Genomic DNA, 15098 nt, shown 5'->3' on the forward strand with positions numbered 1-15098 from the left:
CCAAAACCGATCGACAAGTCTAGAATTACTTCATACCTCTTCTACAACTTTCCCGAACACTGGTGTTCAACGGACTTATGGGATGTTTTCAAAAAATATGGCAATATCCACGAGGTTTACATCCCCAGGAAGACCTTAAAAAACGGAAGGAAGTTTGGTTTTGTTAGATTCTTAGACGTTCCAGATTACCACAAAGATTCTCTTGCGAGGAGACTAAGTCTCATTGTTGCGGGTGACAATTTACTCAAAGTATACAAGGCCCGTGATCCCGAAGGAAAGAAACAAGCTCCACAGCCTAACAATGCAAAATCGGGTTCTAGGAACAATGTTAAGGTTGCATTTAACTCACCTGTAGACGAAAGGAATTTCAAAGAAGTGGTCCTAAACAAGCAGGCTACAAACTACGGCATCCCCTCGATTAAGGTAAATTCTAATGATGATCTTATCCAAATACTTGGTCAAGCGGTTATTGCCAAAGTTAAAGATCTTGAATTCCTTGAATATTTTAATGAAATATGTGAAAGTGAAAACCTTGGTGGGTTTACTATCAAATACCTGGGCGGGCATGATCTAATGCTTATATTTGAGGAACCCAACCCGGCCCTAGACTTGATTAACAATTCGGAACACCCATTATGGAAATGGCTTGAAGATATAAACCCATGGGATCCCGAAATTTACAAAACCTCTGGTAGACTTGTTTATGTTAACATATTCGGGGTACCTATTACTTGTTGGTTAGAATCCACATTCATTGACATAGCAAAAAATTGGGGCGAGGTAATTGAAACGTTTAATTGCTCTATAACCAATGAGAACAACCAAGATTTATCGCATGGCTCGGTAATTATCAAAACAAACAATTTCTCACCGATAAACGGCCAAGTTATTATCAACCCCGGTGACGTCAATCAATCTAAGGCTTACATCATTGAAGTTCAAAACTTTTCTATGTTTAACACTTATGGTGATATCGATAATTCGTCGAATTGGGATGATGAAATTCTTTCGGACGATCACATTTCTGACGAAGAGTCCCACTTGGATTGTGAAAATCGAGTTGAAGGAAACGCTGAAAAGACCACCCGTAACAACAACCACGATCCCACGCCTCCTCACCAAACCTCCTCTAATTCCTCTAAACGAATGGATACTCGTCCCTTTAATAATAATGCCGATAACCAATCTCTCCAATCTCCTAGCATATCGAAACCCATCAACCACTTTGACACCACAAACCCTCACACCCATAATCCTTCCAATCCCGAAACTGTTTTAAATAATACTAGCTCTACAAAAGAAACTAGCCCATCGAATGAAACTGATCCAATTGAACCACCTCCTATTCCTGATTTTAATACAGCAAGGCCATATAATACCACCTCATATCAACCAAAACCAAAAACCATCCCTTTGGAGTCCACTGTAATCACGCAGCCCATTACCACCAATACCCCCCCAAGCCCACCAAGAGAGGATACCCTTGCAATCCCGCAGCCCAACACTGTTATTAACGGCCCATCGAATCATGTAAATGATACCCCTGTTACACCTAGCCACATCTCGGGTAAATCTAATATGGACAGCTCACCTCAACACATTCTAACAAATGATTTATGCTCACCAATAGTGACACAAGAACATGCAGATTCTGTTCCCGAAACCCTCCCTCACCATACCACAAACGACACCCCCTGTACTACCCCTTTAAACCCTCAATCCAACTCTCCATTAAATTTTATGCCTGCCCCTAACGCTACACAACAAACAAATTCCGATCCTTTCAACCTCGAACCTTTACTTTATACGGGTAAAGAAATTTCTAAAAAGAGAAAAATTTCTAGCACCATCGCCAAACCTATCATTAAGTCAAAAAACACCTCTCAAAACCCAGATTTTAAAAGACCTAGATCCAATATGCTTTACATCAAACATCTAGCTAGAAGTGGCCAAAAGCTTAGAATCTCTCAACTGGCTAAACGTTGTAAGTCCTCGTCTAACGGTGGTGGTAGCACATCCTACGTCTCGAAGGGATCTCATATGGACATGGTACATAACAAAAAGACTAAAAAGAAAGGTTCTACCTCTAGCAAAAGCTTGGATACGTTCGAATTCGGGAAAAGCATCGGGATTCGTCGCAACAACCCATGAATCCACCTCCGTCACATCGATTCTGTAAGTTTTTTCTCATGTGTACGATTTCTCTTAATATTCGGGGTATTGGACAAACGGGTAAAATAAGCTGGCTTAAACGTATTTGCTATAAAGAAAAACCATCAATTCTAGGCCTCCAGGAAACCAAATGCGGCCAAACACGTGACAACACCATTGAATCTTTCTGGGGTAATTCTGATTTTAAATTCGTCCAAAAGGATTCGGATGGTGCTTCCGGAGGTATCCTAACTATTTGGGATACTAATATCTTTTCGTTCAACTATGCTATTGAGGGTGAATTCTTTCTTGCAATTTGTGGCACGTGGGCGGGTCATGACTCTGAAATTGCCTTCATTAATGTTTATGGCCCCCATTCCCATTCAAAAAAACTTAGACTTTGGAGCGAACTCTCATCCCTTACTAACTCCCTTAATATCCCACACATTGTTTTTGGTGACTTCAACGAAGTAAGAAACAAAACAGAACGCATGAACACAGAGTATAATCAAAATTGGGCAGATAATTTTAATAACTTTATAAATAACTCTGGATTAATTGATCTTCCTTTAGGCGGTAAAAGGTTCACAAGGATTTGTGAAAAAACAATGAAGTTTAGTAAACTTGACCGATTCCTCATTTCCGATGGCATCTTCACTATCTGGCCCAACACATCCTCCAAAACTCTTGATCGGGACCTTTCTGACCACTGTCCCATTATCCTAAGAAATAACCTCCTCGATTCTGGCCCTAAGCCAATACGTGTCTTTGACACATGGCTAGATTTAAAAGATGCCGACACCATCATAGAAAAGGCTTGGTTGATCCCAATTAGTGGGAATAGGCCTGACTGCATTTTCCGTAACAAACTAAAAAACGTTAAATTAGAACTTAAAAAACATAGTAATCAACTTGATAACTTAGACTCCCAAATACGTGATCATCTTACTGAATGTAATAATTGGGAACAAACCGCCGAAACTAGACCTTTATCCGAAACTGAAAAACAAAAATGGATCGATGAAAAAATGCATCACATCGTCAAAGAAAAAAAGAAAACAAACATGCTTAAACAAAAATCTAGAATCAAATGGGCGCTTGAGGGTGATGAAAATTCGAAATACTTTCATAACTATATCAAAAGAAGAACAAGTAAAAACAACATCCACGGGCTTTCAATTAATGGTACATGGACTGAAGATCCTAATCTAATAAAACAAGAAGCATATTCCTATTTTAACAACATCTTCCGATCCAAACACTTACGTGACGAATGCCCTTTCGATCATGTTTCACATCTTGAATACATTTCTTCCTTGGACAATCAACTCCTAGAAGCTAAATTTAACGAAAAAGAAATATGGGAAGCCATATGTAATTGCGATAGCTCTAAAGCTCCTGGGCCGGACGGTTTCAACATGAGATTCTTTAAAAAACATTGGGAACTGATTAAAACCGACCTCATTAAATCTCTAGATTGGTTCTGGGAAAACTCAGAAATCTCCAAAGGATGTAATGCATCTTTCTTCACATTAGTCCCGAAAAAACCCAACCCAATCGGATTAAATGAATATCGCCCAATCTGTCTAATAGGTAGCTACTATAAAATTCTCACCAAAATACTCTCCAATCGCCTTGCCATGGTCATTCATAAAATCATTGGTAGTGAACAAACAGCTTTCCTCAAAGGTCGAAATATCCTAGATAGTGTCCTAATTGCAAACGAAATAATTGATGAATTAAAACGTAAAAAACAAAAAGGTTTAATCTTTAAAGTTGACTTCGAAAAGGCATTTGACTGCATTGAGTGGGACTTTCTATTTAAAACCATGCACTTCATGGGTTTTGGTCCAAAATGGATTGGTTTCATTCGGGCATGCCTTTGGTCATCATCTATTTCTGTACTAATCAATGGCTCTCCCACCAAAGAATTTTCCCCTGAAAGGGGAATTCGACAAGGTGACCCCATTTCGCCATTCCTGTTCATCATTGTTGCTGAAGGTCTTAACATACTTGTCAAAAGAGCATTAGCCAATGGTCATTTGCAAGGATTAAAGATCGGACATGACAATCTCAATATTACACACCTCCAATATGCTGATGATACAATCTTCTTCGGCGAATGGAATAAAAGAAACGCCAAATATATCTCCAAACTACTAAAATGTTTTGAAAATATTTCAGGCCTCAAAGTTAACTTCCGTAAAAGCAAACTTTACGGTATAGGTACATCTACGACCGAAACCGAACAAATGGCTTGCTACATGAACTGCTCTGCGGGTCATACCCCGTTCTCCTATCTTGGACTTCCTATTGGTGTACCCACATCTCACGCCTCCTCGTGGCAGCCGATTGTTGAGAAATTCGACAAAAGGCTTTCAGATTGGGCTGCTAAATCTATTTCTTTCGGAGGTCGACTTACGACCATCAAATCAATTCTTAGTAGTATCCCATTATACTACTTCTCCTTATTTCATGCACCATCCGCTATCCTTAAGGTACTTGAATCTAAAAGACGGAAATTCTTCTGGGGAGGATCTTCAAACGATAATAAAATTAATTGGATCAAATGGGACCAAATAATTTTGCCATACGATTGTGGGGGTTTAAACGTGGGGTCCCTCTTTGCTAAAAACATATCATTACTTTGTAAATGGTGGTGGCGTTTTAAAAACGAAGATAATGCATTATGGGTAAAAATAATCAAAAGCATTTATGGGCCGGGGGGAGGGTTGGATACTAACTTTTTATGCAGGAACATTTCAGGTCGCACCATTTGGAAAGAGATTATTAAAGCTGGAAAAGTTGCTGACAATATAGGCACAACCTTCACATCCTCGATTTCAAAGCGCATAGGAAATGGCACATCAATAAGCTTCTGGCATGATATATGGATCGGATCTGAGTGCTTAAAAGATACATTTCATAGACTATTCATGTTGGAATCCCGCAAAGAAGCAACTGTTGCTGATAGAATAATGAACGTTAACTCTACCTCGATCGGTAATTGGGATTGGTCCCGCCCTCCTAGTGGTCGTGCAAAGGATTATCTCACGGAGCTCAACAACCTAATAACATCTGTTATTATTTCAGATCGCCCCGACTCATGGAAATGTTCCCTTGACACATCCGGCATCTACACTTCAGCAGCACTGTCAAATCTGATCAATAAGCTTAAATACGGCACAAACTCTAGAAACCTTTCACTACCTCAAAACAAATTCGTTCCACAAAAGATATTCATTTTCTCATGGAGGGCCGTTCAACAAAAAATCCCGGTTAGAAGCGAACTCGATAAAAAAGGAATTGACCTTCACACCATCTTATGTCCCTTATGTGAGCACCAAATTGAAACCATTGATCACGCGTTGTTAAATTGTCAAAAAGTATCTTCAATATGGATACAATTTCTCGATTGGTGGAATCAAAACAACATAAGTATCTCTAACATCAATGATGCCATCATCTCGGATCAAGGCATATCACATAATTCCATTGGTTCTTCAATATGGCAAGCTGCTAAATGGATTGCGTGCTACATTATTTGGAAACATAGGAACTTAAAGATTTTTTCCGGAAAAATATGGAACCCCGCTGTGATAATCTCCGAGATCCAATCTCAAAGCTTTAGCTGGATCTCAAATCGTTCACGGAAGAAAACACCTATCGATTGGCATCAATGGCTACTCAACCCGTCATTTTACGTGTCACCTCCTTCAAACCGCATAGGCGTCGGTTAACATAACTTAATTCAAATCGGGATGGTTTCGTTATTCTATATAGCCTATGTGGGTTAGATTAAATGGGTTGGTTGTGTGTCAACTTTGTAGTCGCTTGATCGGCACGGTTGTCCCCTCCTTCCCCGCTTGTTGTTCTTTTACGCAAGTTCGTCCCTCGTAGTGTTATCTAGTCTACGTCTCCCCCGATCATAAGTTCAGATAATTATTCCATATTTTCTCAGCTGTTCCGTTTCGTTTATAGCATTGTATAAAAGCATATAGGGACTTGTATTGTAATATTCCATATAATAATAATAATATTTTTGCTTTTCAAAAAAAAAAATCACTAGGTCGTGGGGTTATTAGTAAATATTACTCCTTATTACATTCTTCATTTTACTCTTATTTGTCACTATGAATTATTTATTTTCTTACTTAAATATCTTAAATATAATTTAAAATACATATTTTTATTTAGATGCACCCATGTGAAATGCACATGGGTGACTTTACAACAAGTCACTGCGAACGTTTGACTCAGTGACCTACTGCGTAATTTTTTCAAACTACGGTGATCAACCAAGTTAAAAAAAGGTTTAGAGACATCCATGTAATTTACAATAAATCACATGTACCAACCGTGTATATCATATAATCTTGCATATTTTATAGCTACAGATCTACAATGTTGTTGAAGGAGTTTTTTAACGATTTTTTTATTTTTTTATTTTTTTTTTTTTGTGTTAAACGAAACCGAACTGAAAATCAAACTCAAAAGTCAAAATCAAACCGAAACCGAACCGAACCGAACCGAATTCTAATTCGGTTTTCGGTTCGATTTTTGGTTTGTTTTAGAAGTTAAGAAACCGAAAAAACCGAATCGATTAAACCGAACAAACAGAAAATCGAACCGATGAACACCCTTACTTGAAAGAGTGGTGGTGTTTAATGGTGTATTCCAGGTTCGACCTGCTCTCTGCCCTCTTTTTTCATTTGCTCTCTTCCAAATTTTTATTATAATTTCTTCCCTCAAACTTTTATTTTTCCATTCGTCCTTCAAATTTTAATTTTTCAATTTCTTCCCACAACATTCTAATTTTTCAATTTTTCATTTTTTCATTCAATGTATAATTTTCATTTCTTTATACATTTTAACAATTAGTTAAATGAGTTTTATTAATGTGTGTTTCTCAAATATACGTTAAAGTGCATTTAACGGACAATATTATGTATACACATTTTAATTTTAAATACAAGTTAAAGAGTCTTCATCTGCAGCGAAGCGCTAAGCGAACCCTCTCATTAATCTCGATCATCAAGTTAGATGTATTATTTCCCTTCAAGAAGGGTTCTGTCAACTTCGCCATTTTAGACTTTTGTGCACAATAGAAAAAGTACTTTGGTTATTGATCCATTATATCCCAACTTAATACGTCCGAACATCTGTAGTTCGCAGTTCCTAAGTAATGTACCAAAATAATATGTTCACCTTGTACAAGTCCTCAAATCAACCTAAATAGTACCTCTAGATAATAGGCTTAAGACAACATTATACATGTACATAGTGGACGACATCCTTCACCAAAACTCCACATTGTACCAGGGTACAGTAATGTGATGCATACCGTATCCGATACATCGGCATTTTCGAAGGAAAAACCCGAGCATGACATTAAAGAGAAAATGCAGAAGGTATCTGATACTGTCGTCTGTCGCAGATCAGGACAACCAAAAGAGCATTGGAGCAAGTTGCAAAGATGGAGATTGTTCATTGCTGCAAAAGTAATAAAATTTCATGTCAATCAGAGTCCATAAAAAACTGCATACTAATTCTGATCTTACATGCAATTCTGCATAGAAAACTATCATCTTTTTCGATACCAAATCAACTCCTATCAATACTGAAAAATAGCTATGATGTGCTTAGTCTAGCCATTAGCATTATGACTAAAATTGTTAGTTCTTATGTTAATATTGAATAACCTACTTGTAATGGTAAGTTTATCTTTATAAGGGACATCTAAAACTTCATGACAATACTGATTGATTCCAAAGATACACACCCTTTTTATCTTTCCTAATACTACCATTTCCACCAGTAATGAAGTTCTATAGCAACCCCGAACACTAATTAAAATTATTAAAAGAGTTCATCATTGTTTTATAACTTATTTTAAATATAGGTCTTTGTTTCTTATACAATAAGCATACCCTATGACTAATGTTCCCAGTTTCCTTTTAGTTTATTTAACCACCTTCTATACATTATTGCCCCCTTGTGCAGCTACATAGAGCTTACATGATGTCGTCTTTGCATAAAGTATAAAGAGACAGCAAACCACATTTTTGTGTTTCTCTGATTACCGAACATCATCTTAAATATTGTAACAGATAGGTTTTTTTTTTTTTTTTACCTACAATCGTTATAAATAGCTATACTTTGGAATTCATTTCCTTGTACAAACAAGTCAAGATATCATCTACAACTTGTAAGAAACTCAAGATGAAAGTAAGTGTATCTATCACAAATTGTAGAGTAAATGTGAAGATCCCATTTTAACCTCATTATTCCTTATTGTTTTCAGACACTAGCTTGGATGCTAAGAACATTTAGGCAATACAACGATGAACAAAGCAGAGATGTTTCAAAAAGTACTTCTTCAACCCTCTCTAGTGATAATCTCTTAACGTGATTTACATCTTTAGATGGTGGAGCAAGTTTCTAAAAGCCAAGTTTCATATGACTTCTTGCACATGTTTAGAGGTTGAGACAATTAGTATTGATGTGACATCTAAACTATATGTAAGCACCAGTGGCGGAACTTGAGCCCGACTACAGAGGGGGTGAAACTAGTGACAGGGGGTAAACACTAATACTTGGCCCACCAACGGTTTTCACTATACTGGTTGTAAGCCATGACCTTGAGTAAGTAATTTTAAGTGTCGTTCACCAACGGTTTTCACTCACTAATTTATATATAAATATATAGTTTTGAACTTACTTATATAAAATGTGAATAAAAGTCAGTCCGGGTACTCCGTGCCTAGGACGAGTACTCACTAAAAGGTATGAGACAAGTACTCGCAGCCTATAGATAATCTAACAACCTTGGTTCTAACTAGTTTTAATTCTCACAAGACATTACTGATCACAACTTATTTCCAACCTAAGCTTCTACATCAAAAGTTACCAACAAAACATGGCAACTCAATTTAAATAGACACCTCCAAGTATATCAATAAAGTTGGCTTCTAACCCATGTATCTAGAGTAGTAATATAATACTTAAGAATACTCGCCCTCCCCGAGTAACCTGAACATGAAAAAGTCTCATCCTTTACTATGTTATGTACATAGAGAGTTACCTTTACGTTTACTTATATATTTCATATATACGTATACATAAGTTGTAGGTACAAGTACATGTGTGTGTCTATGCCTCTTCAAGTGAATAGCGAAGGATACATTTGTTCATGATTCGAAAGAAGGTGGGGAGGGAAATAAGTTTGAAAGCACACAAAAAGCATAAAGGTACCTCTGGCAGAAATCAAAGTCATAAGGCAGTAATAACTTTGTGCGAAAATTATATCGGTAGCGGCTTCTCCGTCAGCATTCCACCCTCATCCATCCTCCACGATTTGTCCACCAGAGGTGCTAACTCTCTACGATTATGAAAATATATGTTTTACATAAGTATGCAAACTTAATAAAGGAAGACGTTTTGCATATAAACAGCATCAGTACAAAGACTTCACTATATCATAAAACTGAACTTTTTTTAAAATAGCCCCTTGGAATAAGTTACCGGTATGACTGAATCAGCTAACTCTGGTCACAAACATTAACAACAATGAAAAAGGATCAGATTAAGACAGAGGTACCATAACGATTTAGGAGCTCAGCACATTAAATAAATTTAGACACTACTCCCTATGTCCTAACTGTAATTATTTGGTTATAAAAATCAAAATTTTCTATTTTGTGATTAATTTAGTTTAAGATGTTCATTGTGATTTACCTCTATAGCACTCAAAAGTTCCTATTAGACTTTTAAGTTCTAAATACAATCTGTTGAACACAGTCTATAAGTTTCAAATACTAATTGATTATCAGAGAAGCCAACATACTTCGAAGGTGACTCATAGAAGGTACGTGTTCAATTAAAAATATGCTAAAACGGTCAATATCAGTACCAAAATTGATAAAACACCAATCACAGCAAAACATCATGCTATAACACATCAAATAGTTGTTAAAAACTTAAAACAACAGTAAGTAACTTGTTACCTATCATGAAGTTCACATTCAGGAAGCTGTTATGATTTATTATAAAAACGGATAAAAAAAAAAAAACACTACGATTTAAGTAAACTTTTTTGTTCTGTTCTTAAGCAAATCTTGCATGGTATTATCACCATGAATAAAAGTAAAGGGAAAAATTTAGTACTTCCACCAATAATTAGGAATAATAAAAAAGTTAACAACAATAATAAATAAATAACCAACGGTAAGATTACTTACTTAAGGTCATGGCTTACAACCAGTATAGTCAGTTCTTTTTTTAAATCCTTAAGCAGCTTGACAACATCAGCACGCGCTTTCCAATCTATAGTATAAATGTACATTAGTTCTCATTAGTACTTATACTTGTAACGGTACTTAAAGTGAAAAATTAATGAGGTGAAAATGTCAATCATCAGCATCTACAATGCTTTTGTCTATATATAACTGTCAATGATGATTTGATCTTCAAGTTAAGCATACATATATGTACACAAAGCTTCTATTTAACATCGACCTGTATCATACTGTAAATAGTGTTTCATATCATAATACTTTGATACCCTCTGAAAAAACATTGTGAGACAACAATATTAGGATAAAAGATATATAGGGCATGTTCCTCACCAAGACCAGCTAGAGGCTCATCAAGTACTAGTAATTCCGGAGTTTGTACCTGCGTGAGACCGACATATATAAAAAGGTCAAATTCAATTATATATCTTATCTATATATTATTATATATGTAGCAAATAGTTACAACATCCCAAATAGTAGGTCTCCTACCAGCTGAATAGCAAGAGCAAGGCGACGCTTGTAGCCACCGCTAAGGGAGTTCGGATTTTTATCCAAGGAAATACCATTTAGACCAACCTAACAGTTTGAGATGCATAGCCACATTGATGTTGTGCTTGATGAAATCAATCGATGTGACACATGATATATATTTTAAACACAAACATGTAAACTTCAATTATAACTGACGGGGTACGATACCGATGTGATAGCTCTTTCAAGTCTTTTAGCAATAAGTTCTCTAGCATTTTGGTCACTTTTCTGTCGAGGCAACCCAAATGTAACTTCGTCAAATACATTATCTGCCACAAAGTACCTATTTCACAAAATTCACCAGAGAACATCTTATAAGTCGACATAGAATATTGAACTGAGATCTGATATACACTTTGCTCATTAAGAACTGAAAATGAATTGAAGAAATAAGTTAATAGAAGCAAAAAAAAAAAAAAAAAAAAAAAAAAAAAAAAAAAAAAAAAAAATTTAAATCTCCGAGGTACATGATTTCACACAACAATTTTTAACTTTTTTCGCTATCCCCGCCTGACAGAAATAAATCAATCTAACAACATGACTGTGATGAGCATATTTAGCAACGGAAAAGCCAATTAAAGAATTAAAGAAAATCTCTAATACATCTTAAAGAATATGGTGAATAGTTGAATACCGTTCAGGAAACTGGAAAACAATACCAACTCTTTCCGGAGATAATAGCACAGGAGGCTGATTAATGCCACCATCGTCACCGTAACTTTGTATACAAATGGAGCCTGATGTTGGTTTAGTTAACCCTGCAATAAGCTGTAAGCAGGAATCGTTAGAAAATGCATTGGCAAGATCTGATCTGATCTGATTCAAGTATAAAAGGGTGAACAAAAAGATACCATAAATAAACGACACACACATATACAATAAAAAAAAACTCAGAACTAACCTGCAAGAGGGTAGTCTTCCCACTTCCACTCCGTCCAAAGATCAAGCCAAAACTGTAACAAGTGGAGATGGTTGCAAAGCTCAAAAACCATACGCCTTTAGAAATTTTTTAAAGTGGATTACATGATGAGAAAAACAAATGTAGATGTTATGGGTTGCAACGAGCCAAAATTAATCATAAAACTCCTATACCATGAGATATCCCAACTGAAACCATGATGCCAAGTCTGACTTTTCAAACCCCGTTCAAGGGTCAACTAAGTTGAATAATTGAACAATGTAACTAATTCATGAAAAAAAGTGATATGTAAGAATTAAAACTCATTATTACAGGTATAAAACTTGTAGTTCTATACTCGGCTTCTAATCGAAAGCAAGCACCAAGAACCAACGTTAAACTGAAAAGGGTATAGCTAAGCCAAAATATATGCAGGACATCTTGCTAAACCCACCAAATACATGTTAAACTTATATATTTGGATCGTGTCGAGAAAATAAGAATAAAATGGTACCTTTTCTCTGGAAGAGATAGACTGACGTCATTTAGAAGGTTTAGCTGAGTCCCAGGCGGTCTGTATCTAATATCCCTTATCTATCAGACAAACAACAGTGAAGTTACAGGAACTGATTTTACTCATGTTAAAAGATTTAATATAAAAGGTAAACTTGAGAGTTTAGAAAAACATCGTATACTAGATTACTATCTAAAATAATATAATGTGAATCAGCTCACTAAGACAAAGAAGGTTGGTGTAAAACAAGTTAACTGACTGATATAGCAATGAACTTTCACTTTGTTATTAAATTAATTTGGGTTACACTATAAGGTCTGTAACAAATAATATTTTCATCAAGAAGGTACGTTAAAAACATATTGCTGCTGAATAGCCCCTTAAACTTATCAGTTCAGCATATTCACGATAAATGTCACAGATATAGTGACATGATTGGCACCAAAGTGAACTTTTGATATAGCAACAACATTTAGCAACCCGACTGAATAAAAAAAAAGGTTTTAGGAATTGAAACTTTGTTGCTTGTTACCAAACTTCAATTATCCAACACAGAACTTAATCATATAATCCAGTATTTTACATTATGAAATTGATACTTGATATTACAAATTCAATATTTGTAGTGAATTTCATACTGCCACTGCCCTATACACTAGCATAGAGGAACCAATTAATTAATCGATCTCCACAAACAAATGCTCAATATTACGTCATTGTAATAGAATTCCGATTTCGATTAACAATATAATAAATTAATAACGCAGATATTTAACAATTTAAGATGAAAACTAGCTTGTCAATAAACCTAATTGCACCTATTTATATTTCTAAAAAGGATATTAAGTGATATATCATTTCATTAACAATTTATTATTACTCGAACAAAAGACGAGTCACTCGCTCAATCATATTCAATAATGATGAAATCTAACAGTTGAAAGATGAATTACGACTTACTTCGAAACAGGCGTGGTGGCACGAGACCTCAAATGCTCGATTCTTCTTATAATTCACACTGAATAAGAAAAAAAAAAATTAATAATAATAAATGAATAGAAATTCACGAGTGAAAATGCAAATAATTAACCTAGAAAGGGGATTTGGTTTGCCTGTGGGAATTAGGTGAAGTGAATTTGACGGATAATGTCGAGAGCACGACGGAACACGTGGGAATCGGAAAACTCAACATCTTCCCCTTTGTTCGTTATGACTCCGATTAATTGGTTCAGTTACAAATCAACAAAAGTTAACGGAATTATTGGAGTAGGTTACGAACTGAAAGAAGTAATATAAACCGACCTTAGCTCAGTTGGTAGAGCGGAGGACTGTAGTTGTTAAAAAGCAGATATCCTTAGGTCGCTGGTTCGAATCCGGCAGGTCGTAATTTTTTTCATTTAGTTTCACTATTCAGAATTTCAGATTACTTGCTTGGAACCAAATTTATTTATCAAAAAAACAGCCCCATACTTTTTTTTTTTTTTACCTCTTTTCTTTTCTTTGTTCTTCTTGTAATTTCCCCATACACTTCACTAAGGGCCTGTTTACTTTTCTTTTTATTAAGTCGTGTTATCCATATAGATAGATGTATGGATATAGTTGGCAATATTGAATAATCTGATAATGATTAAAAGATGTTTACTTTATTTCTGAATCAAATTTCTTAACGACTTAAATGACAAGTTTACCCTTTACATTAATGATAATTAATTTCAGCCATCTTAAACATCGGCGTTTGTTTACTTCCAATATAAATTCCTCACAATCAACCTAGGGCACATATATTTCTCAAAAAATAAAATCCACCCAGATATAAATTTGAGCATCCAACGTTTTATACTCTTGTTCATATCAAATCTTGATTTACTTTTTCAAATTCTCAAAATTAAAGAACACACTCCTGTTACTAAATTAGTTGAAGATGATAAAAGTAGAAAGAGATAAAAGTAGGTGAAGATGATGGTTTCATCTACTATATTTTCCCCAAACCCACTATCGATCTTCAGTTGTTACAAATACCCATCACAAAACCCATTAATTTCACCAAGAATCTTGTAAATTTTGCAACTTTACGAAGATTCTATATTCACATATGGGTTTTGAGTTGGTAAATATAAAATTTTAAAGAACCACACATGAATTTCATTCGGTTATGAAATTCATAGATGAAGATGATATGATTTTTATTTATTAGCTACCTTGGATTGGATTAAAATATAGATGGGAGGGTAATAGGGAGAAAAGATGGAAAAAGATAAGCTATATGGAGAGTACATAGGTTTTCTAAATTTATGGGATAGTCATTTGGAAAGTAAATATTAATCAATGAGCTTTAAAGAAACAGCTATATTTCTGACCGAAAAATCAATTTATTCACCTCAACCCAATAAGTCTAAAGTAAACAGGCCCTAAAGTAAATGTAACGACCCGTCAAAATCGCTATTGACGCGGCACGTTAATCATTGATTCCACAGTGAGGTTTTGACCTCTATATGATACGTTTTGATAAAATATTGCATTCATTAAAATAAGTGACTTTCTAAACATAGAAAGTTATAAACATGTGGGCAAATGCTTAGGTATAAGCAAAACCCCGAAATACATAAGTCTTTAATTTACAGGTTGACATCACAGTCCAATTATTTATTACACAACGCAGTTTTATTTTGAATGCAATAAACTTTGTACAAAGCATGAGAGACTCCAT

The 15098-nt window shown here is 35.3% G+C and overlaps 1 protein-coding gene and 1 non-coding gene across 2 annotated transcripts; one reads left to right on the top strand and one right to left on the bottom strand.

Moving 5' to 3' along the window:
- Positions 1-9247: 9247 nt before the first annotated feature.
- LOC139848052 (ABC transporter I family member 11, chloroplastic) lies at positions 9248-13667 on the bottom strand. Its single transcript, XM_071837785.1, has 10 exons — positions 13504-13667; positions 13352-13409; positions 12392-12471; positions 11881-11932; positions 11614-11747; positions 11148-11262; positions 10938-11024; positions 10779-10827; positions 10392-10476; positions 9248-9532 (listed from the first exon to the last, which is right to left on the bottom strand). The coding sequence occupies exons 1-10, from the start codon at positions 13581-13583 to the stop codon at positions 9454-9456; spliced, it is 819 nt and encodes a 272-aa protein (XP_071693886.1). The 5' UTR covers positions 13584-13667; the 3' UTR covers positions 9248-9453.
- Positions 13668-13688: 21 nt separating this feature from the next.
- Positions 13689-13777, top strand: TRNAY-GUA (transfer RNA tyrosine (anticodon GUA)). Its single transcript is given in 2 exon segments — positions 13689-13725; positions 13742-13777. It is a non-coding gene; the product is annotated as a tRNA-Tyr (tRNA).
- Positions 13778-15098: the final 1321 nt, after the last annotated feature.

The sequence above is a fragment of the Rutidosis leptorrhynchoides genome, chromosome 5 (assembly GCF_046630445.1).
Source record: "Rutidosis leptorrhynchoides isolate AG116_Rl617_1_P2 chromosome 5, CSIRO_AGI_Rlap_v1, whole genome shotgun sequence".
NCBI lineage: Eukaryota > Viridiplantae > Streptophyta > Magnoliopsida > Asterales > Asteraceae > Rutidosis > Rutidosis leptorrhynchoides.

Excerpts from the sequence above, each read along its gene's own strand:
- LOC139848052 (XM_071837785.1), bottom strand. The coding sequence starts at position 13,583 with ATGTTGAGTTTTCCGATTCCCACGTGTTCCGTCGTGCTCTCGACATTA. Across the intron at positions 13,410-13,503 it reads ACTTCACCTAATTCCCACAG|TGTGAATTATAAGAAGAATC; the intron begins GCAAACCAAATC and ends TTTCTTATTCAG. Across the intron at positions 11,748-11,880 it reads GGAAGACTACCCTCTTGCAG|CTTATTGCAGGGTTAACTAA; the intron begins GTTAGTTCTGAG and ends TCCTGCTTACAG.